Source organism: Trachypithecus francoisi, unplaced genomic scaffold (genome assembly GCF_009764315.1).
Source record: "Trachypithecus francoisi isolate TF-2019V2 unplaced genomic scaffold, Tfra_2.0 Lachesis_group5, whole genome shotgun sequence".
NCBI classification, from domain to species: domain Eukaryota; kingdom Metazoa; phylum Chordata; class Mammalia; order Primates; family Cercopithecidae; genus Trachypithecus; species Trachypithecus francoisi.
The window spans coordinates 49,943,687-49,971,454 of NW_022681470.1; the positions used below are offsets into that span (position 1 = coordinate 49,943,687).

General features: G+C 38.4%; 1 protein-coding gene across 2 annotated transcripts in view; it reads left to right on the forward strand.

Moving 5' to 3' along the window:
* The first annotated feature begins 1,853 nt into the window (after positions 1 to 1,853).
* Positions 1,854 to 27,768, forward strand: part of CDC73 (cell division cycle 73) — a 143,482-nt gene continuing 117,567 nt past the window's right edge. Inside the window, exons 1-7 of one of the 2 annotated variants that reach the window (XM_033200509.1) lie at positions 1,854 to 2,385; positions 5,107 to 5,212; positions 10,695 to 10,764; positions 15,926 to 15,988; positions 16,084 to 16,136; positions 18,591 to 18,679; positions 22,310 to 22,526. In XM_033200509.1, coding sequence (XP_033056400.1) covers positions 2,255 to 2,385; positions 5,107 to 5,212; positions 10,695 to 10,764; positions 15,926 to 15,988; positions 16,084 to 16,136; positions 18,591 to 18,679; positions 22,310 to 22,526 — 729 coding nt within the window. In that variant the 5' untranslated portion in view covers positions 1,854 to 2,254. Of the gene's footprint in view, positions 2,386 to 5,106; positions 5,213 to 8,067; positions 8,172 to 10,694; positions 10,765 to 15,925; positions 15,989 to 16,083; positions 16,137 to 18,590; positions 18,680 to 22,309; positions 22,527 to 27,768 lie in introns of those variants that run through there. The other variant, XM_033200510.1, reaches the window with a different exon arrangement.

The following is a 27,768-nucleotide window of genomic DNA, read 5'->3' on the forward strand; positions in this document are numbered from 1 at the left end:
ACTTAAAACTAAATATTTTTAGGAATTCTTCAGGAGCTAATATCTGGAGATGTGGACTGCTTTTGCCCAAGACAAAGAAACCACATTATTTTTCTGTTTTTTTCTAATTAATTTTTAAAATTTTCAGCTCTACCATTAATCTTGCCTTTTATTGTATTTTGACATCCTCTGATGAACCAGTATTGGTAGGGCAATTATAAGGGTACTTATATAAAAACAAAAATGATCTAAAATTGCTTTTGTAGACACAGGGTCTAGGTATGTTGCCCAGGCTGGTCAGGAAAAAATGATCTACAAATTTCAATGCTTTAACTGTTAAAAGCAACAAATTACTAATGACTTACCTTACCACTTTTTAAAATTCATTAACCTAAAAAACATACAAAAGAGAGACTTCGATCATTATTTGAGTATGAAATAAAATTAAGTATCATTTGAAGGGACTATAGTCAACCCTCCTAATCATGAAATCTTGGCTTCCTTGAGCTTATCTTTCCATTTATTACTTCAACATTTATTAGAAGCTTCCATCCATGTATTAACTTGTTATTTACTAGGAGCTTCCATCAATTTATTAAATTCATCCATCTATTACTAATATGTTCCAAATAACGTGTTAGACAGTAGGATATGATAACACAGGTCTATGGTGTTTCAGTTTTGTGGATGAGGGCAAGTAAACTATAAAGGGAAGTAATATGGTACTGGGTGCTCTGATACACGTATGAACAGAGAGTGTGGTGGTAGATAAGAGTAGCCAGTTCTTTATAATGTGTGTGTTTTGGGTGAGATTCAGGAGAATATTATGGGGTGAAAACATTAGTGGAACAGAAAAAAATTTCACAAACTCACAGTTGCAGAATGGCTACAGATCATATAGGAAATGAACCACATACTTCTGTATCTGTAGTCCTCTGTGTTGTGAAAAGATTGACTTTTTTTCAAAACAGGTCAAGGAATTTCGTTATGTCAATCACAAAGTTGCCTCTTTTTTCCTTCTGACATGGCAAAATAAATAAAACAATCCCATAGGATGTGTTTGGTTGGCCATAGTATATTGATTTATCTTAACCGTCTCAAAACGCATGTCAAGGACACCACTGAGCCTTCTGAGTTCCATTAGAAAAATTGGGTAGTCTGGAAGTGTTCTAAATTGGACCGTTTGGGGTTTCTGTTAGAGCAACTTTCCCATTTACATCTTGGAACAGAGCCTTTTGAATACAGCCCTTCGGGATTGGTGGGGAGAAGGGATGGCGATGGAAAAACTCATCATCCAAAGAATGAAGAGGGAGGATTCAACATTTAGGATATTTTATTGACTTGCTAGGCGCGTTTGCCTTATCTTCGTATTAACCCCATTTTCTTCATTAACCAATTGATGCTGTGAAAAGCTATGTAACTTGACCAAGGTCAAACAACAACTAACAAAGAGTAGTACCCAGAACTGTTTTTTTTTTTTTTTTCTAGACTCGGTCTTTTCTACTCAAAACCAACAAAAAACCAAAACTCGTTTTTTTCCACATCAAAGGCAAACAACCCAACCCCCAACCCCAAGAACTCCATCCTTTCAAAAGGGCTTCTCCGGATCACTAAGTCCTAGAGGTCTTTGGCTAGGCCTGGGTCCGATCTAGATAGGAAGGTGATTCTAGTGTTCCACAAATCCTTGCCAAATTCTATCCCGGCCAAAGCAGGGGCCCAGGAGCCTCTGGTCGCACCCGAGGCAGGTCGTTAAATACTCAGGGCACGTGCTGCGGATGGAAGTGCAGACCCACTGCTCAGGTACGCGCACACCTGTCGCCGCTGGGTGCTCGCCGCGGGGGACTGGGTACGTGCTCCGCGCGCGCGCGCCCGGCAAAGTTCCCCGTACGTGCGCCGTACGTGGGCGCGGTGCCCTAGCGCTCAGCGTTTCAGCGAGTGAGTGGGCTCCATGCCGAGTTGAAGTCTGGGAGGGGCACTTTTCCAGGCCGTCGCGGCTCCCCCTGGCGGCGGACGTGCCGCGCTGGAGGGGCGCAGTCAGGCGTTCTCCGCGGGCAGCTGGCGGCGGGGCCTTCCCTTATAGCGCGGGGTCCTCGGCGGCCTGGGTGGCTACTTCCCCTGCTGCTGTCGTAGGCGAGGACGGCTGTTAGTGCTGCTGCTGTTGGTTCGTCGCGGCGGCGAAGGAGGAGGAGGAAGAGGGCGAGGCGACAGGGGAAGAAGGAGGCAGGCGCGGCGGCAGTGGCGGCGCTCCGGGCCGGCGGAGGCGAGGGGGGTGAAGATGGCGGACGTGCTTAGCGTCTTGCGACAGTACAACATCCAGAAGAAGGAGATTGTGGTGAAGGGAGACGAAGTGATCTTCGGGGAGTTCTCCTGGCCCAAGAATGTGAAGACCAACTATGTAGTTTGGGGGTAAGTCCGGCATGGCTGTGCCAAGGGTGGCAGGGCAGAGTTGGGCGCCCCCAGGCGACCTCTTAACCCCTCCCCCCCTGTTTCCCCTGGGGATGGGATAAAACGGGTGTTCGGGGAGAAAGTTTCTCTCTAGAGCAGAAGTTGCACTTTTAGGGTAAGGAAAGAAGGGGCGGAGCTCTAGAGCAGTTCATCTCTTTAAATTTTTGAGAAGCCCAAAGAAAGGTACCGTGGGAGTTTCTGACTTTTACAGTTAATTTTTACCAATAGGTATCGTGTACCAGCGAAGTGTGGGGCTGGTGCACAAGGATACCTGAACATAGGTGCACAAAGGAGCACACCGTCTAGTGCCATAGTCGCCTCTTTTTGTTCTTTATTTTTTCTCTCTTCCAGGCTTCTCCGCTGGTCCTTGCAACTCCTGGTTTATTTCATCTCCTTTAGTTGTTGGGGAGGGGGTTATTCCTGTAGAAGAGAGAAGGGAATCAACTCTAAAGTTAGGACCGGAAGGAAATTTGGTGAATTGGGAAAAGTCGCTAAAGTTTGTGTTAAAGAGGTCTTAAGGAGTTGGTGAAATGAGTGAGCTTTACAGATCTAAGAAATAGATGGTGCGTGTGATTTTCGAAAGTGTATTTTAAAGGGAAATGTTTTGGAATGTTGGTCCATGTGAAGTTTTATCAGTTTAAGTCATTCAGGAAAACTTATAGAGACGGGTCTAACAGTCATTAGGGGTCTTTTTAATGATGTCACTGTCATTGGTGCGTCGCTTGTAGAATTAGAACCTTGAGCTAGAACTTCCCTACTCATTTTGTTTCTTTGAATGGAAGCTTTGTGAAGAGTCGATGAAAAACTAGGGAAATTTAGTTTGTTGGTTGGCATTTATTTATTTATTTATGTATTTATTTATTTTTGAGAGGGAGACTCGCTCCATCGCCCAGGCTGGAGTGCAGTGGCGTGATCTTGGCTCACTGCAACCTCCGCCTCCTGGCTTCAGGTGATTCTCTTACCTCAGCCTCCTGAGTAGCTGAGATTACAGGCCCCCGCCACCATGCCCTGCTAGTTTTTGTATTTTAGTGGAGATGTGGTTTCACCATGTTGGTCAGGTAGGTCTCGAACTTCTGACCTTAAATGATCTGCCCGCCTCTGCTTCCCAAAGTGCTGGGATTACAGGCGTGAGACACCGCACCCTGCCTGTTGGTTGGTTTTAAATTTTTTTTGTCTTATGATTTAATTAGCTTTATAAAATGTTGATCAAATGACATTCTGAGTTTCTGGTGTTTTACCCTTTCAAATGATTTGCATAGATAGAATTACATTTGGTTGGATTTTTAATGAATTTTTTTTTCTTTAAACAATGGCTTAAGGAGAATCTAGGGTGTGAAGTGGTTCAATCTGAGGATTAAAAAAATTCCTAAGACTCTGATTTCTACCTCAAAGGAGGTTAACTTAGTCTGAATAGAGGCGATTAAACAGGTAAGTTGATGTGAAATGCCTTCTATAATAGTTTATGAAGATAGCAGTCATTTCTAGTTGGAGTTATTTAGGGAAGATTCCATAGAATTGTCTTTGGCAAGTTCACATCCAACAAAGTTTTCTTGAATGATTGAATGAACACACAAATAAGCTTTAAAGAATAGATAGAAATTTTCTGGGTGAAATGATGCATTAAGTCTTCCAAGATGAGTGAACTGTATGCTTAAAGGCATAAAGAACTGGAAAGTAAATGTGTTGACAGCAATTCAGTGAAGCCAGTGTAAAAGGAATGCTTAGTACAGTAGATTTTAAACTTTTTCAACAGTGAATCATACCAAGAAATTATTTTCTATATGTGCACATACACACGTAAATATACACACGTAAAACAGAAAGCAATGCTTACTCTTCTTATTGCATGCAGTGCATTTTATTATTTTTCTCTTCTATTCTGAAAATAGAAAAAATGTGATTGTTAACTGTTTATTGGGTTTCATAGTACAATAATTGATAGTGGTGTGTGGTTTGAAATACATTGGTTTAGAGAAAAAGTGGGACTAGAAGCTAGAAAAGTAGGTTTAGGGCTGATTATAGTGGGCCATATTCAGACGGATTCAAAGATACAGAAGGGGCAAATGTAGTAGGAAGGTTAGAATTGGAATGCGGTATTATTGGTGCCTGCGTTAGAGATCTTGCACCGTTAGTAGACTACATTGTTTTATCACAGGTATAATAGCATTTTGGTTTTACATTATTGGTCTAATTTGAGAGATGCCCTAACAGTTATACCCCTGAAATTCAGTGTTGTGTTTACTGTAAGAATGTGAAGGATGTTGTTCAGCCGTATCTTATTTAGCAAGAGCCATGGGATAAATTTCTTTCACATTTAGCTCCAGTGATAATTGTGCTTCTTCTAAGCAGTTTAATTGTTTTCTCTTATGGATCCTCTTCAATATGGATCCGGTTAGATTTCTCTATTGATAAAGCCCAGAGCCTAATTTGGGCCTGATTCTAAAAAGTGTGTAGTACCTTAGAGTATTAATTTTTTGTATTTTCCCTACTTCTTGCTTTTTGTCATTGCCTTCCTTTGTGTTTCTTTTGTGATCATGACAGTCTATTCATTATTAGATTTTATACTTTTTTTGGTAGCTCTGTTAAACTCATTGTTAGATAGCAAAGTTGTGTAGATAAATGAATCCAGCCTGAAGAGTTGAATTAGAGTTGTGAGTAAAATCCTTGCCTTAATTATTTCAGGACTGGAAAGGAAGGCCAACCCAGAGAGTACTACACATTGGATTCCATTTTATTTCTACTTAATAATGTGCACCTTTCTCATCCTGTTTATGTACGACGTGCAGCTGTAAGTAGAATTCATTTTACTTATCTATTTATTTATCAGTTTTATTTTTATTTATTTAAGAGACGGGGTCTAACCCTGTTGCCCAGGCTAGAGTGCAGTGATGTGATCATAGCTCATTGCAGCCTTGAACTGCTGGGCTCAAGTGATCTTCCCACCTCAGCCTTCAAGTAGCCAGGACTGCAGGCCTGTACCACCATATCTGGCTAATTTTTTGTTGTTGTTGTTCAAGATGAGGGGGTCTTGCTGTGTGGCATAGGCTGATCTTGAACTCCTAGCCTCAGTGGATCCTCCTGCCTCAGCCTCCCAAAGTGCTGGAATTAGTGGCATGAATCACTGTGCCTGGCCAATAATTTATTTTAATACTTTTTTTTTTTTTTTTTTTTGAGATAGGGTCTGGCTCTGTTGCCTAAGCTGGGGTGCATTGGTATGATCTCGGCTTACTGCACCCTCCCCTTCTCGGGCTCAAGCCAGCCTCCTACCTCAGTCTCCTGAGAAACTGGGACTACAGGCATGGTACCATGTCGGGCTAGTTTTTGTATTAACACTTTTTTTTTTTTTTGGCTTCATGGTAGTAGGTATCATTTGGAATGGATAGCTTCCTTCATGGGTTTCAAATCAAAAGAATGAAAGGTTTGTATGAATGTCTCCAGGAGAGTCAAAACTAGGCTACTGTGTGATTTACACAGACTTCTTAATCTGTGATATTTTTTCATGTAAAGTGTGGGTAATGTTTATAACGAAGGAAGTTTTAAAGGGATTTTTAGAGCCAGGCTTCTTAGTGCACACTGGTAATCCCAGCTGCTTGGGACTCTAAGGCGGTAGGGTTGCTTGAGCCTAGGAGATCAAGACCAGCCTGGGCAACATAGTGAGATGCCATCTCAAGAAAAAGAAAACCCAAATGCTAAAGGTATTTATAGAGATGTTTAGAAAAACTTTTAAGTGTGTGGAAGGACCCTGTTACTTCAGAACTCTAGTTTAATCTCAAGAAAACTTTTTTTTTGGTTGTAAGGATCAAGATTAGCAGACATTTAAAAAAATTCTTTCTTAATCAGTTTTGTGCAGCTGTTTTAATACTCTGGAGAAGTTCATTTGTTTTTAGTTTTGCTTGCTTTCTCAGTGTTTGAAAATTTATTACTCAGAGGAAATCTTTGGAAACAACTTGAAAAGAACTGATTTCATAAACTATGATGATGAGATTCTTCATCTGTAGGGAAGTATCATTAAGACCTAAATTATAGCAGTGTATTATAATTGATAAGTAAATAAGACTCAGATTTATTTGGATAGGATAGCTGTATGACTTGGAAAAGTGCTATAATGCCCACATAAAATGGCTTAAAAGATATTTCATTTTTTTAAATGAGCTTTTCCCTCAGATTATTTTTGGTAGAGTTGAACATAAAATTTTTTTGAAGATATAATTGAAATAATTAAAAGTCTGCTTTTAATATTTGTTGCTTTTGCTAACTTACAAGTATATACTTAAAATTAAGTATGAAATGTATTTATAAATAACTGCTTTTTCCCATTTCTTATAGTTCTTAAAACAATTTTCTTAAACTTTTCTTATAGTTCTTAAAACAATTTTTTTAAACATCATTGTGTCTGTCATCACTGGAGCTGCTTTTTGAGTTACCTAACACAGTTGCTGGGTCACATTAAGCTGTGTGAAACTTAACTTTTATGACGCTAACCTCGCTCCCAACTAGAAATTTTAAGGTTTCTGGCTTATGTATCTTTCAAACAATAGCATGTTATTTGAAGCAACTAAAAGCCGGGTGTGGTGGTGCACGCCTGTAGTCCCAGCACTTTGGGAGGCTGAGGTGGGAGGATCACTTGAGCTCAGGAGTGTAAGACCAACCTGGGTGGCATAGGGAAACTTTGTCAAAACAAAAAATAAGAAAAAGTTAGTCAGGCGTGGTAGTGTGCACCTATACTCCCAGCTAACTACTCAAGGGGCTGAGGTGGGAGGCTCACTGGGCCCAGGAGGTCGAGGCTGCAGTAAGCCATGATTGTACCAATGCGTCTATCCTGGGTGATAGAACAAGACTCTGTCTCAGGGAAAAAATGTGTGTGTGTGTGTGTGTGTGTGTGTGTGTGTATAGCAGTTGAGAAAGTATCCCCTCATTTAGTGGGCTTTGTATTAAACCATAAGGCTTCTGCTTTCTTGAGCAAGAAATATATCTTTATGTTACATAGTAAAAAAAATGAAGTTAGAGTGGGACTACTTGGGAAATAATGGGAAAAAATAGCACCAGCTCCCTCTTTAAGATTATTTTAACTCAGATCTTTAAAAACTAAATTAGGTAGTTCTTACAGTGTTGTGTTGGATATAGTCATTCATTTTAGTATAACAGATTCAGATAGTTGGCTTAGATTTATAGATTCTGTTTTTGGGAAATGGTTGTACGTATAACTGATAGCTGTAATTGTTTCTGTGGACCTTGGGACCCTTGGTTGCTTAAGATTTAACTCTTATTTTTCTTAAGTATTCGCCAGATTGAAAGAGTAGGATTCTAAAATTCCAAAGTTCTGTGAAGTTGAGATTATTGTTTCCTAATTAGTTTGTATTATTTGCTGTTTTCTGTGTGCAGACCACTCTTTTTTTTCCCCCCTGAGATGGAGTCTTGCTCTGTCACTCAGACTGGAGTGCAGTGGCGTGATCTCGGCTCACTGCAACCTCCGCCTCCTGGGTTCAAGGGATTCTCCTGCCTCAGCCTCCCAAGTAGCTGGAATTACAGGCACACCCCACCATGCCCGGCTGATATTTTTGTATTTTCAGTAGAGACGGGGTTTCACTGTGCTAGCCAGGATGGTCTTGATCTCCTGACCTCCTGATCCGCCCGCCTTGACCTCCCAAAGTGCTGGGATTACAGGCATGATCCACGTGAGCCACTGCGTCCGGCTGAGCAGACCACTCTTAAAACAGATATTCCTGATCCTTAGCTCCTACTTTAGTGTGAGTAGATGTAATCTTTTTCAGTGGACTGTAATGTGTGCGTAACTCAGTAGTGACCAAATGATGACGTAAGTTATTAGACTTAGAAACAGTAATTTAAAATTAACCCAAATCTTTTAGCTGTTTAGGATGTTCTATGTAGACTGGTTTATTTTTATTTTTATTTTTATTTTTTGAGACAGAGTCTTGCTCTGTCACCCAGGCTGGAATGCAGTGGCAGGATCTTGGCTTGCCACAGCCTTGCCCTCCCGGGTTCAAGCTGTCTTCCTGCTTCAGCCTCCTGAGTAGCTGGGACTGCAGGCGCTTGCCACCGTGCCTGCTAACATGTTTTTGTAGAGATGGAGTTTCTCCGTGTTGCTGAGGCTGGTCTCTAAATCCTGGGCTTCAGCAGTCAACCTACCTTGACCTCACAGAGTGTTAGGATTACAGGTATGAACCACCATGCCTGGCCTAGGCTGGTTTAAAAGAACACAAGCACAAGAAAACTCTGCACTCAAACTTTTGAACTCATAAGGAGAAACTAAAATTTAGCTTGACCTTTTAAAAATAAAAGGTTCATTTTTAAGTGATTAAATACAGTTGATCTAAATCATTGAGGAGTCAAAGCAGAATGTTTGGTGCAGTGAAATATGGGAAGTTTTCAATATAAGCTCATTGATCAAAGATACTAAAGGTTCTTGTTGTTACTTCATTGTTACACATATAAAGTGACAAGGGATTTACACTGGAATCTCTCAGCTATCAATTTTTCTTGCACTGTTTGTTTCTGTTTGAGACTGGGTCTTGCCTCAGTTCTCCCAAGTAGCTGGGATTATAGGTGCCTGCCATCACGCCTGGCTAATTTTTGTATTTTTTTTTTTTTTTTTTGAGACAGAGTCTCACTCTGTCACCCAGACTAGAGTACAGTGGCACGATCTCAGCTCACTGCAACCTCCGCCGCCCAGATGCAAGCAATTCTCCTGCCTCAGCCTCCTGAGTAGCTGGGACTGCAGGTGCCCACCACCGCGCCTGGCTAATTTTTATAGTTTTAGTAGAGATGGGGTTTTACCATCTTGCTCAGGCTGGGCTTGAACTCCTCACCTCGTTTTTCCACTCGCCTCGAACTTCCAAAGTGCTGGAATTACAGGCGTGAGCCACTGCGCCTGGCCTAATTTTTGTATTTGTAGTAGAGATGAGGTTTCACCATGTTGGCCAGGCTGGTCTTGAACTCCTGACCTCAAGTGATCTGCCCGCCTCTGCCTCCCGCAGTGCTGGGATTACAGGTGTGGGCCACCGTGCCTAGCTGTTGCTTTATTTATAATAATTATCTTCTGTATATCTTCCTGGAATTTAATAAATAAGTTTATTTATTTATTTATTTAGAGACAGAATCTTGCTCTGTTGCCCAGGCCGGAGTGCAGTGGCACAATCTCGGCTCACTGAAACCCCCGCCTTCTGGGTTCCAGTGATTCTCCTGCCTCAGCTTCCCGAGTAGCTGGGATTACAAGCTTGTGCCACCACTTCCAGCTAATTTTTGTCTTTTTAGTAGAGACGGTGTTTTGCCATGTTGGCCAGGCTGGCCTTGAACTCCTGACCTCAAGTGATCTGCCCGCCTCTGCCTCCCGCAGTGCTGGGATTACAGGTGTGGGCCACCGTGCCTAGCTGTTGCTTTATTTATAATAATTATCTTCTGTATATCTTCCTGGAATTTAATAAATAAGTTTATTTATTTATTTATTTAGAGACAGAATCTTGCTCTGTTGCCCAGGCCGGAGTGCAGTGGCACAATCTCGGCTCACTGAAACCCCTGCCTTCTGGGTTCCAGTGATTCTCCTGCCTCAGCTTCCCGAGTAGCTGGGATTACAAGCTTGTGCCACCACTTCCAGCTAATTTTTGTCTTTTTAGTAGAGACGGTGTTTTGCCATGTTGGCCAGGCTGGTCTTGAACTCCTGACCTCAGGTGATCCACCCGCCTCGGCCTCCCAAAGTGCTGGGATTACAGGCGTGAGCCACCGCACCCAGCCAAGAAAATTATTAAAAGTAACATGTTTAATAAATTTTCAGGATTCTTATTAGGTTCTTTTAGCCTAGTCTTTTTTTTTTTTTTTTTTTTTTTTTTGAGACGGAGTCTTGCTCTGTCGCCCAGGCTGGAGTGCAGTGGCCGGATCTCAGCTCACTGCAAGCTCCGCCTCCCGGGTTTACGCCATTCTCCTGCCTCAGCCTCCCAAGTAGCTGGGACTACAGGCGTCCGCCACCTCGCCCGGCTAGTTTTTTGTATTTTTTAGTAGAGATGGGGTTTCACAGTGTTAGCCAGGATGGTCTCGATCTCCTGACCTCGTGATCCGCCCGTCTCGGCCTTCCAAAGTGCTGGGATTACAGGCTTGAGCCACCGCGCCCGGCCAGCCTAGTCATTTTTTACAAATGTGATTTAAAATATATTTTATCAAGATATGTTGGAATAAAATTCAGACATTATGTGTTAGTATTTATTAAGTTGTGTATCATTATTATTCATTTCATATCTCATTTAAAATTTTGGCTTTAGACTGAAAATATTCCTGTGGTTAGAAGACCTGATCGAAAAGATCTACTTGGATATCTCAATGGTGAAGCGTGTGAGTACTTTTTAAATTGTCCCCACTTTTAAACAGACATTGTTTCTTTTTTCCCCTATGAAATAATGATTAGTGGGAAGCGAATTTGTATTTCCACTAAAAAATTAACCTACCTTCATTTTTGTCCATGTGCTCTTCTCTTTTTTATACAGTGAATGCACTGTCTTTGCTCTTAAGGCCAGTCACCCCTTCCTTGTGTGTGGATTCCATCTCCTTTCACAGTCTCAAAGACTTTGTCTTCATAAGTTGTTTTTCTCTTACATCATCAGTTTTCTACTTTCTTCTGAATCATTCCCTTTTAGAATACCTACAGTAAGATTTCATGTTTAAAAATGTTTTTGATCCCACATTCCTACTGTTTACTGCTTCGTTTATCTTCTCCCTGATACTGTAAAATTCTTTGCAAGGGGTCGTGTGGTATCACTGCTTCTTCTTAACCTTTGTTTCTTTCTTGAAGCCACTCTAGTCTGGCCTTAATCCTTACCATCCCACTAAAATCACTCCTTGTAAGGTCAACACTGATTTAAGGATTGCTACATCCTTTGGTCTCTCGTACCATACTTGACCTCTCAACAGCATTTGATACTGTTGACCGCTCATTTTTGAAAGCCTTTCTTCATTTGGCATTTGGAACGCCAGACTCTTGGTTCTCTTTCTAGTCATTGTTTCCCTCTCAGTTTATTTTGGTTACTTCTGTACCTGACTTCTAATTCTTGAAGTTTCCAAGACTTGATCCTTTTTTTCTCTTTTCTTTTACCCTTATTCTCTAGGTGATCTCTTTCTGTTTTATGCCTTAGATATCATATATAAGCTGATAAAATTCCAAGTTTTTTTCAGCATTGACTTCTTCCAGGGCACCAGATTTATAAATTTACTGTGAACATGTTTCCTTGGTTGTTTAATAGGCATCTGCAATTTAACATATTGAAACTGGAATGCCTGATTCCCTCTTTCCCTTCTGCCCTGACACAGAACAAAAACAAGCCTGCTCTTTCCTCAGTGTTCCCACTTTATTAAGGGGTAGTGGTACCCTATTCCTGCAGTTGCTTAGGCCAGAACTCTGGTGAAATCTTTGTCACATCTCACTTCCATTCTATCAACAAGTTGTTTTTTTCTCTCTTTAAAAGTATGACAGTTTCTTACCATTCTACCCACCCTATTTCATCCTTCCTTTTTAGATTATTATATAGCTTCCTCACAGATCCCCACTCTTTTTTTCCTATAGTGTAGTCTTATCAGTAAAGAGTGTCCTGCTTTTGAAAAAGTATATAAACTTGATTGTGTCACTCACCTGAGGCTTCCCATCACTCTTAGAATAAAACTCATACTTGTTACCCTGGCAGTGATCTTACCTCTGCCTAAATCTCTGTGACTTCATCTTCTACCAGTCTTCCTTTGCTCATAACAGTCAGTCTTTTTTATCTTTTAGCTATGCCAATATTAGCGCCTTTGCACTTTCTCTTCTATCTTGAGTTCTCGTTCTCTGCATTATCACATGGTTCACTTCCTTACTATTTCTTTTAGATTTGTGCTCAAGTGTTTTTCTAAATGTTGTTCCATCAGAGAAGACTTCTCTGACTACTCTAAAATATAGTATTTCTTTCCCCCTTCTGTGGTTTTTATGTAGTGCCATCCTGATTTATTTTTCATCAAATCTGATACATGGACCTGAAATTATATGTCTGTTTATGTACATAGTGTCTGTCTTTCCCATTAGAAGGTAAATTCTAAGGGGACAGACAGTCATTTGTCTTGTTAAAATCCCAGCATTTAGAATAGTGGTGCATACTAGGTTCTTAGTAAATGAATAATTATTCATTTACTCTCTTACAGAGTACAAATACGTTGGTATAATAGAACTGTTGGGTCTGTCTTTGCTGAGTGTGGAGTGTAGTACCGTTAAGTCATTAATAACTGGCTTGTCATGTATGGCTTTAAGCAGTAAGATTGATTTCCACAGAGAATCTTGTGTATAATGGAAAGATCATCATTAGGAATGCTTTCTTCCTATGCTATCCTCATTCAATAAGGACTTATTACATGCTTATTCTTAAAGGCATTGTGCATTGTGCAAAATGCCAAATCCCTGTCTTAAACATGTAAACATGCTTACTGTCATGCAAGGGAGACTGGATACACAAAAGTTTAGAACCCAGCAGTATTGAAGAGGGAGTCTCAATTCTGTGAAGAGGATGGAGTTGGGAAGGATAGAAGAAACTTTTTTATTTTTATTTTTTCTTTCAGAGATGGGGTCTCACTACATTGTTCAGGCTGGTCTTGAACTCTTGGACTCAAGCAGTCCTCCTTCCTTGGCCTCCCAAAGTGTTGGGATTGCAGGCATGAGCCACTGCGCCCAGCCATTTTTTTTTTTTTAATCAAAGCAAATTTGATTCTTTCGAGCAGTATTTCTCTAACTTTTTGAATGATGAGAATCATATGGTTTGAAAATAGTGTGCGTGTGTGTGTTTGTTTTTGGCCTCAGAAGATGTGGTATAAGGTCTAAGATTCTCTATTCTTAAGCGTCACAGGCGAGCCTGATAAATAGGCTAGTTTTGGGGAAGCGCTTCAGAGCAAATGGTTTTTCTTTTTAGAATCAAAAGTAGAGTTGCCCTGTATCCATCTATGTCATTTCCTGTAGTTTCTATAGGACAAATTTAGTCACTAAGCATATTGCTTTGCTACTTTTTAACAACTGTTAATTTGATAGTTTAATGAAAAGGTTGAGCAAATATTAAGACTATATTCCTAGGAAGACTAACAGGTAGAGACGTTAGTTCTTAATTTATACATTTAACATGGTCTCAATAAGAATCTCTGGTTTTTCTTGAGATAGGAGTAGAACTAGACAAGGTAATTCTAAAGTTCATTGGCAAAAGTAAGCATCCTAAAAATTTGTAGAAGAGCATTGAGAAAAGGCTAGTCATTCTAGAGAACTTAAAACCCTGATAATTAAAGAAAAACTAAATGAATAGATACACTAATAAAACAACTTTATCTGTTAGGTGAGAAATCTATATGTGAATTTAACATATTAGTAAAGAGACATGTCAAGTCAGTGGGAGAAAGGTGGGATTATTCAGTTACAAGCTGATAAAAGTAGTAAAGTTCTGTACTATGAAAAACAAAAGACATGACAAACTGGGAAAATATATTAATATTTCAACTCATCACAGATAAAGGGCTAATCTCACTAATATATGAAGGGTCTTGGAACTTTATGCATAAAAGACCACTTTATGGATTATGTCATAAATTCACAGAAAAGGTGATAAAATCATGAAAAATGCTTAATTTCATTTAGAGTAAGAGAATTGCAAATTTAAACTGTACAGAGATAGGATTTTTTTTTAACTGATAGACAAAAATCTGTAAGTTTGATAGTGTGGTCTGGTGGAGCAGTGAGAAAACAGATATTCTACTATATTGTTGATTATAATGTTAGTCAGTATACCCCTACACTCCCACTGAAGAATTGGCAGCAGTCTAACATTGCAAATTTAATATAGAAATAAATCCTGTGTCTGGAATTTTATCCTAGAGGTATATTTTGTTTAGCTTTTTTTTTTTACCAGTTGTGAATAACTAAAAATTACACATGTAGGGCGAATGCTAACTTTATTTTATTTTATTTTTTATTTTTTTTGGGACGGAGTCTCGCTCTGTTGCCCAGGCTGCAGTGCAGTGGCGCAATCTCAGCTCACTACAAGCTCTGCCTCCCGGGTTCGTGCCATTCTCCTGCCTCAGCCTCCCAAGTAGCTGGGACTAGAGGTGCCCACCGCCACACCCGGCTAATTTTTTTTTTTTTTTTTTAGTAGAGACAGGGTTTCACGGTGTTAGCCAGGATGGTCTCGATCTCCTGACCTCGTGATCCACCTGCCTCAGCCTCCCAAAGTGCTGAGATTACAGGTGTGAGCCACCACGCCCTGCTGGTGAATGCTAACTTTAAAAAAATCTTGCCATATATATATATGTGTGTATATATATGTACATTTATATATTTATGAAAATATATGACATGACTTTGTATTAATATATTATTGTGCCATTGTTTGTAATGACAGAAGACTAAAATTGAACAGCTCGTCAACAGGGACCTAGTTAAATAAATTGTAGTTAGGCCATACAGTAGAGTACTCAGTAACTATAAAAAAAGGGTTAAGGAGGGCCTGATGTGGTGGCTCAAGCCTGTAATCCCAGCACTTGGGGAGGCCTAGGTGGGTGGATCACAGGGTCAGGAGATGGAGACCATTCTGGCTAACACGATGAAACCCTGTCTCTACTAAAAATATAAAAAAAATTAGCTGGGCGTGGTGGCATGTGCCTGTAGTCCCAGCTACTCTGGAGGCTGAGGCAGGAGAATGGCGTGAACCTGGGAGGCGGAGCTTGCAGTGAGCCGAGATCACCACTGCACCCCAGCCTGGGTGTCAGAGTGAGACTCCATCTCAAAAAAAAGTTAAGGAAATCCTCTACTTACTGATATGGAGGGATATGGGAGATAAGTTGTTAGGTAAAAAAGAAAACAAGGTTCAGAACAGTATGTTTAGTATGTCACCTTTTGTATTAAAAAGGGTAATAATAATTTTGTATTTCTTCTATCTACAGAAAGAAACTCTAGAAGGATATGTAAAAGACTAGTTGGCTGCATAGGGTGGTGGGAGCTAGGTGAACGGGGACAGGTATACCCCTTTTTGTTGAGCCATTCAAAAATTAATGTAATTTTAAAAGTAATTTAGTTTTTACCAGTTGTGAATAAATGAAAATTGCATGTTTAGGGTGAATGCTAACTTTAAGAAAATCTTGCCTGTATATATGTTTGTGTATGTATATGTTTATGTATTTACTTATTTATGTTTAGAGATACCTTTTTAGGTATCTATGTTATGATGTTGGAGCATATATTTTGAAGCAACTAATTTCAGTCAGATCATCTCAGTAATTTGTAAGCTGAATTGTTAAAAATAGTTTGTCCTCTTAGAGACTTTGTAGTATAGATTAGTCTTTTAATAAAATGTTTTTGCAGAGCTGTTTTAAAACTGAATTTTTTACCGAGAGAAAATCACCATATAGAAGTATATAAAAAACTTAGAGCATTTCACTTGTAATAATACCCAATATATATGTTGAAATAGTAATTCTTACATGAATCTTTTTATATCTTCAGCAACATCGGCAAGTATAGACAGAAGCGCTCCCTTAGAAATAGGTCTTCAGCGATCTACTCAAGGTATGTCTTGTTGCATGTTTATATTGAACTTTCAGAAACCCATTCCAAACTACACATTTATTTATTATAAATAATAAATTCTGTTTCTCTTATAGTTAAACGAGCTGCAGATGAAGTTTTAGCAGAAGCAAAGAAACCACGAATTGAGGTAAAGAAACTTTATTTTAAACAATTTTGTTTATGTTTTTATTGAAATTGGGATTCTATAGTAACAAGGATTCTTTGATTGCAGTAACTTGAGAAGCTGTTTTTCTTGGAAAAATTTTTGTGGTAGAAATAACAATTGATTAGTAAGTAGCTCAAGCTATAGTTTAAGCTCTCACACATGCAAGCTATGTGATGGACAAATCATTTTATTTTCTTTGCTTTTATATTCTTATTGAAGAACATTGGCTCAAGGGTCAGAATTCTTCTTCCTTTCTTTTCTTTTTTCTTTTTTTTTTTAAGGCAAAATCTTTCTCTGTCACCCAGGCTGGAGTCCAGTGGTGTAATCATAGCTTACTGTAGCCTCGACCTCCGGGGCTCAAGCGATCCCCCCACCTCAGCCTCTGAGTAGTTGGGATGCAGGTGCCTGCCACCATGCCCGGCTAATTTTTTTTTTTTTTCGAATAGAGACAGGGTTTTTAAAATAGAGACTTTCGTTATGAAAGGCCAGATAGTAAATATTTTAAGCTTTATGGGCCATATAGTTTATGTTGCAACTATTTAATATTGTAGTGTGAAAGCACTTATACTCAATACATAAATGAACAGATGTGGCTATGTTTCTGTAAAAAACTTCAGAAAACAGATGGCGGGCAAGAATTGGTCTTTGGGATGTAGTTTGCCTACCTTTGAAACAATGTGTTGTGGGTGCTTGCTTTACTGCTCAGCTGTGAAAACGAAGTACCTACCACTTTAATGTAATTTTAATTAAGGATATTCTGAGACATGGATCTGATATTTTTAAGAGAATGATAATTGATTCATTGTTATTGCTCTATGCTATGTGTTATTCTAAGTACTTTATATGTATTAACTCATGTAATCTTATTTGCTCATAGATGATATGCATAGTACTCACAGAACTCATTAAGTTGGTAGAACCATGCATGTCATCTATGAGCGAATAGACTCAGACAGAGTAAGTGAATTGCTGAGGTTTGAAGAACCAGTTGGAACCTTGGTAGTCTGGTTTCTAACCATACCACTATACTGGGTATAAATTTTGTGGTAGTAAAACTGAGTATTTCCCCTTATATGAAAGGAGATTGTGACCTGTGGTTAAACAGTGTGTCTGAATTTAGGGATACTATTTATTTGATCTCAAATTCCTGGCCTCCCAAAGTGCTGGGATTACTGCCATGAGCCACTGCACCCAGCTCAAGGGATGCCATTTATTTGAAACAATCTGAACACCACAGTCTGTTTGCAAAAATTCAATGTGGCAGAAGTCCTAGTTTCCTGGGATTCTAGTAACTTAAAAAATCAGCAGGAAATGGCATAATACATTTTTTTTTTTTCAAATCATTTGTGGGGTTGAAATGTGTTACATAAACAGCTATGGTTTTCAGCATTTGTTTTCAGTTCAGTGTATGTCTTTTGAGGACCTGTAAGGAACTGTACTAGGAAAGAGAAACTGAGAGCAGAGTTTCTGATGTGATAAAAATCTAGGCCGCAGTTGTCTTTAAAATTGGTAGTTTTGTAAGGAATTTGAGTAATCTGGGCTATATCTTTATTGCATGTGGAAAAAGTTGGATGCATTTGCCAAAATATTTTTGCATTTATTTCAGCCAATGTATTCATTTTAAGATTTTTACGTGATAGATTCATAATAGGACATGAGTTGGAGCCCAACACTTTTTTGGATCTTTGGAGTATGCTGATGCTTTTTATACGGTTTTGTATTCCGTTAGTCATAGTCATTGACTCTGGTCCTCAGTTTTGTTATTTGTTGAATGTGAACATTAAACTAGATCAAGGTTACCAGATTTTGTTTTGTTTTTAACCAGTTGCTTTTCAGACTGAATTTTATTTGACATCATAATATGTGAATTAGATAAAAGCTGAGCTACTAGGGTTGAATTTCAGACAAGATCTTGAAGTGGCCCATGAGGCATTTAGTTGGAAGTTTCTGATGTTCTAAGGACCATCCTTTGAAAATCTTTAAGGTTTTCCTTTAAAGCATTTTGATTAGTGCTAATGGATTCAGGACCTGTAGCAACAGATGAAAAAAAAATGGAGATGCCAAAATGAAATTTTTGACTTTGGTGAAGGCTTGTCATAACATTTGCTTATTAACTTTCTCAAAAAGATGAATTTATTTGTTGTATCTTTCTGAAGAAAATCAGTTATGATATGGGAAGAACACTTAATCATAAAGAGAAAAGTGGCTAAGCAAGTTTTTCTTAAGCTATTAGATGATTCCAGTCTTAATATTCAACATATATTTATTGTTATTATCTTTATGTAGCTAAAAGTTTTAGTCTTGAAGTTGGCCTAAAGACACTGATACCTAGAATTGTAGAGGTAGGAAATTTGGTAAGGAAAAGTTATTTGTAGTGTTTTTTCTCTCAAAAGTTAAATAAAAATTTAAAATGCATTAACCAGTGGTTATTTCCAGGATGAAGAGTGTGTGCGCCTTGATAAAGAGAGATTGGCTGCCCGTTTGGAGGGTCATAAAGAAGGGATTGTACAGACCGAACAGATTAGGTAAGAATTGTTTTTAAATAGAAAGTAGGTAGTTTACATATATGTAAAGGTATAAGGAAAAGGAATATTAAAATGCTCTCCACATTTATGTTTACCTCTTGGATTCATTGTATGCCTCTGTGCTCTTAGTTCATAAGGGTATGTGTGGGGATTGGAAGTTCATGTGTTTATCATGCTTTTTGAAAAGTCTTCTTAATTCTATTACCATGTTGATCTTTCTTTTTAAAAATTGCTTTATAAGCTGAGAAATTCATTTTATGTTATTGATTATGTACAGCTGAGGTCGTCAGCAAACTTTTTCTGGAAAGTGCCACATATTAAATATTTTTAGCTTTGAAGGTAATATGGTCTCTTGAAACTACTGAGCTTATGTGGTGTAGGGAAAGCAGCCATAGTACATAAATGGATGGGCATAGTTTCTTCACTTTTTAAAAATGTTTTCATTTTTCTGGATTCCGACTACTCAAACTCTACTTGAAGTTGTTTGACAGCTCACTTACGTTTTTTTCTTTTTTTGGATTCTTTTCTGTCTATATTCCTTTTTGAACTATTTTTGGATCGTTTCTGTTGTATTGAACTTTAATTTTTTTTTTTTTTTGGAGACAGATTTTCGCTCTTTCACCCAGGCTAGAGTGCAGTGGTACCATCTTGACTCACTGCAACCTCTGCCTTCTGGTTTCAAGTGATTCTCCTGCCTCAGCCTCCCGAGTAGCTGGGATTACAGGCGCCTGCCACAATGCCCGGCTAATTTTAGTAGAGACGATGTTTTCACCATGTTGGCCAGGCTGGTCTCAAACGCCTGAACTCATGATCCACCCGCCTTGGCATCACAAAGTGCTGGGATTACAGGCGTGAGCCACCGCGCCTGGCTGAACTTTAATATTTTTTTCTTTGACAGTTCACTTACGTTCTTTTCTTTTCTTGAATTCATTTTCTATCTGTTATATTCTTTTTTGAGTTCTTTTTGGATAGTTTCTGTTGTGTTTTCAACTTTACTTAATTTTTTTTTCTGTAGTCCCATGCATGTTTAGTCTCCAGCGTTGTAGTTTTCATCTCAAATTTGTTTTGCTCTTTTTTTTTTGAGATGGAGTTTGGCTCTTGTGACCCAGGCTGGAGTGCAGTGGCGTGATCTTGGCTCACTGCAACTTCCGCCTCCTGGGTTCAAGCGATTCTCCTGCCTCAGCCTCCCGAGTGGCTAGGATTACAGGCATATGCCACCACACCCGGCTAATTTTTGTATGTTTTGCTGTTTTTTAAAAAACATACCTACTTCATCTTTTCATTTAGCTTGTTGAAATATAGAACATAGTTCTTGTAATTATTTTCACACCTTGAGATTGATTGATATTTCTCTTCATTCTGCTTTATTACATGTCTGCTTTATTACATTTTCCTGCTTTATTACGTGTCATGTGATCTCAAACATTGTGTATACTTCTTACCTTGTTGAGTGCTAGATATTGTTATATTTCTCCACATCATCTTTAGCTTTTTTTGGGACACAGTTAAATCTCTTGGAAACAGTTTTGGGTCTTGATTTTAATTTATCTGAACATTGGTCTGCTGGGGTAATTATTCCCCACCCACTGAGGCAAGACCATTCTGAGTATGTAATACCTCATGAACATGAGGTTTCATTTTGGCTAGTGGAACAGGCACTATTCTTCACCTTGTGTGACCACTAGACATTATTCTGTCTAATCCACTTGGGTGGTTCTTTATTCAGCCTTAGTTTCTTCATATTTGTGTTGGTCAGAATTCTGCCGGGGTATGTGAGGGGGACCTTCTATACACTTCTCAGGTGTTCTGACCTATGAATTCTAACTATCTTGGTCTTGCTGTAATCCCAGCTCCATTTCTTCTTATCTGAGAATCTGCTCAGTTCTATATGGGTTCTCCTGCCAAGGCCATGTCTTGGAAACTTACAAGGCAATAAGCTGAGGCAGTCATAGGGCTTACCTTGTCTGTTTCTCATTTGTTAGGGAATTACTGTCCTTCATTGCTTAATATCTAGCATCTAGTAAACCATTGTTTTATGTATTTTGACTGGTTATTTAAAGGCTGGAGGGTTAGTCTAGTCTCTGGTACTTCATCTTGGCTGTAAGTAGAAGTTCTATGTTTCAAAGTCCATTGGAGGCTTGATTATAGTTTGGAGAAGTACAGTAGTCACCCAGCTGCCTTCCGGGGATATGTTCCAAGACCTCCAGTGGGTGCCTGAAACCTCGGATAGTCCTGAACTCCAGCCAAGGAGCCCCAAGGTCACCTTGTCATTTAAGGGAAGCACTTTGGGAGTGACATATGCGAATTGCTAGCATCACTACTCTTGTGTTTTGGGGCCATTATTAGGTAAAATAAGGGCTACTTGAACATAAGTACTTTGATGCTGCCATCATCAGTCTGATAACCAAGATGGCTATTAAGCGACTACTGGGCAGGTAGTGTGTACAGTATCGATACACTGGACAAAGGGATCATTTGTGTCCGGATATCCCAGGCAGGTGTCCCAGGCAGGACAGTACAAGATTTCAGCAGGCTACTGAGCATGGCACATAATTTAAAACTTATGAATTATTTATTTCTGAAATTTTCCATTTAATATTTTGGACTGTGGTTGATAGTGGGTAACTGAAACTTTGGAAAGCCAAACAGAGGAGTACTGTATTTGAATTTGGCTTAAGGTATGCTGGTGTGCTTTAGATTTTAAGGGAAATCTGCACAGTATTGCACAAAATGCATCAAATGCCAGGTGCATATGAGCACTACTATAAAGTACCTTCATACCTAATCTAAATCAAATTAGAATACTATATAATACTACTGTATTTAAACCTGCAGGAATTTTCATCCTTTTTCCAGATTTTGTGTAAACATAATTCAAGATTTTCATCTTGTGACTAAAGTAATATTTTTGTCTACTGTTACTAAGGTACCCAAACACGTTTTAATTCTTTTTCTCATTTTACATGATAAAAGACACTTTGCTTAAGATTATCATTTTATGACATGTATACTTTCAGTGTTAAGTCTTTTTTTGTATTTCTGCAAACATAGTCTCTTTTTACTATTTTGCCTATTTGAAAATCAAGGAAAGGGAAGAAAAAGGAAACTGTAATACGGTTTTATCTTCCAGAGATTAAAGGAGTATGTTTTTGTGACATAAAAGCCTGTCACTTAATTATGTTCTGCACTATGGCATACAAGTTTGAAACCTTGAAATAAATTTCAAGGAAAACCTAGGCTTTGAACTCTCTGTAGGATGGATTTTTTACCCCCTTCCAAAGTGGCCTCTGTGTGTGTGTGTAATTTCTGTAGACAGAAAAAATATAAAGAAAAGCACCTATATTAATGAGTCCTGCTTTTTTGCGGGGAAGAGATGAAAAACCATCAAGAATTTTGTTGCATTGATACTTCTAAGAAATTACTAATTTGCTCTTAGAGTAATATCTTGACATAAATTCCTTATAAAAATTTTATGTAATTTCAGAATAGGAAGTCAGTCTTACAGATAAGAAAACCTTAATTATTACCATTAAAGTGTTTTTACCAGAAATTTATAAATGTAACAAAATATATTTATGATACACTCCAGGAATCCTTGCTGTGAAAATTTAAAAAAGAAATTGCTTTTAGGTCTTTGTCTGAAGCTATGTCAGTGGAAAAAATTGCTGCAATCAAAGCCAAAATTATGGCCAAGAAAAGATCTACTATCAAGACTGATCTAGATGATGACATAACTGCCCTTAAACAGAGGAGTTTTGTGGATGCTGAGGTAGATGTGACCCGAGATATTGTCAGCAGAGAGAGAGTATGGAGGACAAGAACAACCATCTTACAAAGCACAGGAAAGGTAGTTAAAATATTTTACTCATTCATTGGAGTGAGAGAGAGAGAGTGTGTGTGTGTTTAATCTGTGGTTATAGAATTGGTTAAAGTTTGCTTTTAGGTGGAAGTTTCAAGTTTTATCTCTTTGAAAGCTCAGTAATAATACAGATTTCCAGATGGTCATTTTTACCATTCCATTCTTGAATATGGTTGTTATTCATCAGAGATGCTGATGAAAAAGTAGGAATCAAAATACAAGCTCCTTCACACATGATTTGCAAATCAAAGAATGGTCTGGTTTTCCTGTTGAGTCATTTTTGCTTAAACCTAATAAACAAGGAATAATATTGATGACAAGTTCTCTGGTTATTAATGCCATCATTATTTTTTTTCCCATGTAGTAGAGAACGTATGGAAATCTGTAGCAAACATTTATCGAGTATATTTTACACACTATATTCTGTTGTGTGGGTATAGCAGTTTTTTCATTCGTTCCCTATTAGTGGAAATTGTTTTCTTTTGTTTTTGCTCCAAAGAGTGTGATTTTTCTCCCTTTCTCTGGCCTTCCTTTCTTCTCTCTATCTCCCTCTGCCTTCCTCTCTTTCTCCTCCTGTTTCCCTCTCTTCCTCCTCCTGTTTCCCTCTCTTCCTCCTTCCCTCGCTTCCTTTTCACTGTTATGAATAATGCATTAGAAAACATTGTTGTACATATACCTTTGTGTATTTATGTGTATATAGACAAAGATTAATTCTTCGAAACAAATTGCTGGTTAAAGGAGATATGCACTTTATATTTTGAAAGATAAAAATCTGAAATACCTGAATGTCCAATATTTTCATGGATCTCCAAAAAGAGGATGCATTTATCCTGATTTATGTACTTACTTTCATTTGACTTTTCCTCTTGAGTGCCTCAATTTTCTCTTAAATGTTTTCTCCACTGATGCATACTTGTTAATAGTGATGATCTAGTAAGAATGTTGAAGTGTGCAAGGTTACTTGTGAAACTGAAATTTAACAGTGTTTTAGGCAAATTGGTTTTGGTTGTAGAATTTTGGGATTTTAGCCTTCAATTTACATTGCTATTTTAGTAGAAATAAAGTTATGAAAAGAGTATATGAAGAAAATAATCGTTTCTTTTTCTTTTATACTTTGACTTGTTTTACAAAGTACCTAAGGTTAAGATTAAGAATCATTCTCCAGAGCTTAGAATTATAGAGAAATCTGAGGATGTGAGTGAACTTCCATTTTTGCTCTTTACAATAAAATGATTTGTTGATACTGATTTTCACTGTCTAGTATGGCTAATACTTGAGTAATATTGTGACTTATGTTGATCCACCAGTGTTCATTAAAATCAAAAAATCTCAAACTCATAGTAGAGGAATAAAAACAGGTGATATACCCTACCTAACTTTTAGACCGGACATTACTTTTTCAAGTAATTGAGGTGAACAATTTTCTTTGAGCTCTAGGTGGCAGGGTTGTACCATTATTTCTAAACTTACTGATTCAATATTGTTGGTACCACTGTATCTTTTAAAAAGTAAGTTAATAAAAGAATTGTAGCTAGGCTTGCGTAAATGAGTATTATTAGCATTTAAAAAAATACTTTGTGTATTGTTTTTATCAGGTACACTCTAAAAATACTCTTAGGCGGGTGAGAATAAAAAAATACTCTAGATACTTAAAGCCTTGTGGATTTTAGATAGACCTTCATTATTACTAGTTATCAGGGCTTTCTTCTTTTTTGAGTTTCAGGAACAAAAGTTAGGTTGAAGATTCATGAGAGGCTAGGTGCAGTGGCTCACGCTTCTAATCCCAGCACTTTGGGAAATCAAGGCAGGTGGACCAGTTGAGGTCAGGAGTTCAATTCCAGCCTGGACAACATGGTGAAACCCCGTCTCTACTAAAAACACAAAAATTAGCTGGGCATGGTGGCGTGTTCTTGTAATCCCAGCTACCCAGGAGGCTGAGCCAGGAGAATTGCTTGAAGCTGGGAGGTGGAAGTTACAGTGAGCTGAGATTGTGCCATTGCACTCTAGCCTGGGTGACAGAGTAAGACTCTGTCGCAAAAAAAAAAAAAAAAAAAGATTTCATGAGAAGTATAAATATGTTGTTATTTTTTTCAACGACCCCAAATAAAGCAACTTGATTTTATAATACCATTTAGAAAACACACTTTTAAACTTACATAAATTAGGTGAAAGATTTATACGATCTGAAGATAAATGTGTATAAACATATATAAATTAGTATATGTTCATCGTTGAAAAACTAATAAAAGGATATTACTAGAAGGAAGATGTTAATCACCTGTAATTCTACTACATAGTAGATTGATGATAATATTGATTAATTCCTCTTTATTTTTAAAGTAGTGAGATTTGCTTTTCATATATTTTCAACGATTTTTATAATAAGACTAAGATTTTTTTTTTTTTTTTTTTTTTTTTTTGAGACGGAGTCTAGCTCTGTCGCCCAGGCTGGAGTGCAGTGGCCGGATCTTGGCTCACTGCAAGCTCCGCTTCCCAGGTTTACGCCATTCTCCTGCCTCAGCCTCCTGAGTAGCTGGGACTACAGGCGCCCACCGTCTTGCCCGGCTAGTTTTTTGTATTTTTTAGTAGAGACGGGGTTTCACCATGTAGACCAGGATGGTCTCGATCTCCTGACCTCGTGATCCACCCATCTCGGCCTCCCAAAGTGCTGGGATTACAGGCTTGAGCCACTGTGCCCGGCCAAGACTAAGATTTTATGTGCATTTTTCATTGTATTGACCTTTGCAGTGATGGCGCAAAATCAGTGGTTGGTGAAACTGCTAGTCTTGGTGTGAATCAAGGCAATGGCACTTAACTTAACTGGTAGCGATTGTGTTCTTTACTCACTAATGTCCTTGATGATGGTTTTAAAATTTATGAATTTTGTTAAATCTTGACCCTTAAGTATGTCTTTTTAATATTTTGTGTGATGAAATTGGAATGTAGAAAGCACTTCTGCAAACATGATGGTTATTCTCATCAAGAGACTTGTGCCATTGTATGAAGTATGAACTGAATCAACATGTTTTATTAATAACTTAAGTGTTATTCAGACTTGGTTATTTGGCAGATTTTTTTTTTTTTAAAGTGAAGGAAATAAGTATGCTCCTTCAAGGAAAGCAACTGATAGTATTTGTTGCCAATGATAAAATGAGAGCTTTCATGAGAAAATTAGAATTTGGGGAAGTTTCTTTATGCTGCTGTCACCATAACACTTTTCTAATCCTTTTTCCACCCATAAGTAAAGAAACAAACAATTTTCTAATTCTTAAAGTCTTCTAGTGAGTCTTTTACAAATAATACTAACAAGTGTAGTTTGTTGATACTGTATAATTAACCATGTTAATATTTGGAAAATGTGCGTAATCAGTGACTGATATTTTCCAGATGACCAGTGAATGCTGTCACAAATCATGCATGGGTAAAAAGTTCATTTAAAGTGCAAGAGAGACTGATGGGTTTTTTTTTTTTTGAGACGGAGTCTCGCGCTGTCACCCAGGCTGGAGTGCTGTGGCCGGATCTCAGCTCACTGCAAGCTCCGCCTCCCGGGTTCACGCCATTCTCCTGCCTCAGCCTCCCGAGTAGCTGGGACTACAGGCGCCGCCACCTCGCCCGGCTAGTTTTTTGTAGTTTTTAGTAGAGACGGGGTTTCACCGTGTTAGTCAGGATGGTCTCGATCTCCTGACCTCGTGATCCGCCCGTCTCGGCCTCCCAAAGTGCTAGGATTACAGGCTTGAGCCACCGCGCCCGGCCAGACTGATGGGTTTTAAAGTACTTATACAAAAAGTTTATGGATGTGGTTTCCGCGTTGCATTAACCTTTAAGAACCATTTATTGCATTATGGTATGATATCAAAGAAGACTATCCACAGTTACCTGAAAAACTACTAGAATGTTCTTCCCTTTTCCAGCTGTTTGTGCGAGGATACGTTTTCTGTATATTCTTTGACCAAATAAGAGAGCACAGTGAATGTTGAATGTAGAAGCCTATCTGAGATTATAGCTGTCTTCTATTAAGCCAGAGAATAAGGAAATTTGCAAAATTTAAAAACCTGCCACTGTTTCTTGTCATTACCTTTATGCATTTTGAAAAGTGATTTTTCATGAAATATGCTATTATGTTTACATGGATCTTGTCTTCTTATTTTTAAAAGAATTTAAATTTTTTTCAGTTTTAATCTTTAATTCAATAGATACTGTAGTTCACACAAACTTAAAGCTCTTTGGGGTCCTCAGTAATTTGTAAGAGTGCAAAGGGGTCCTGAGACTTATATTTGCTGCTCCAGAGAATTATAGGAATTAGTTAACACTGCAACTGATATAGTGATAATAGTGATGTTTCAAGCAGCCTCTCATTTTATATGCATATTTATTTGTATAGTATTTAACATCTACAGACTAGGCCAGTGCTAAGCACTGACCGGAGGTACGTTGGTCTTAGCTCTCACAGAAGTTACACTCTTTAGCAGAAGTCAAAATTAAATAAGCAGTAATTGTTAGGTACATTGTAGGGCAGACACCCAGCAAGGGCAGTTAACTTAATTGAGAGTAAAGAGGAGTGACACCTAAAGAATAAAAGCTAGTGAGAGAGGTGAAAGGGGTAAGGTGGGAAGAGTGTTCCAAGCCAAGGAAACAGAATGCTGTGTTTAAAGAAGAGAAATTATGTTGTATTTGAGGTTCATGAGGCAGTGACCATGTCTTTTTGATCATGATTGTACCCAAGTGCCAAGCAAGTTGTTTGGCTTAGAGTAGATTCTTACTACGTATTCCTTCAAATGTTAAGCGATTGATAGGCAGCATAAGAAGAGCCCCAAAGGAACTGTCAGACATTAGGGGTAAAACCAAGAGAGAGTAGCATCTCAGAGGCCAAGTGTCTTTGTCTGTTTTCTGCTGCTGTGGATATCACAGACTGGGTAATTTGTGAAGACAAGAAATTTATTTCTCACATTTCAGTAGGCTGGGAAATCCAAGAGCATAGCAGTGGCATCTTGTGAGGGTCATTTCATGGCAGAAGGCAGAAGCAAGCAAGCAAGCAAATGAGACACAGAGAGAAATGGGGCCAAACTTACTATATCGGGAATCTGAGCCCACTTTTGCAATAACAACATTAATCCATTCGTAAGGGTGGAGCCCTTATGACCTACCTACTCACCTCTTAAAGGCTCCACCCCCTAATACTATTACAATGGAGTAAAATTTCAACATGAGTTTTAGAGGAGACTTTCAATCT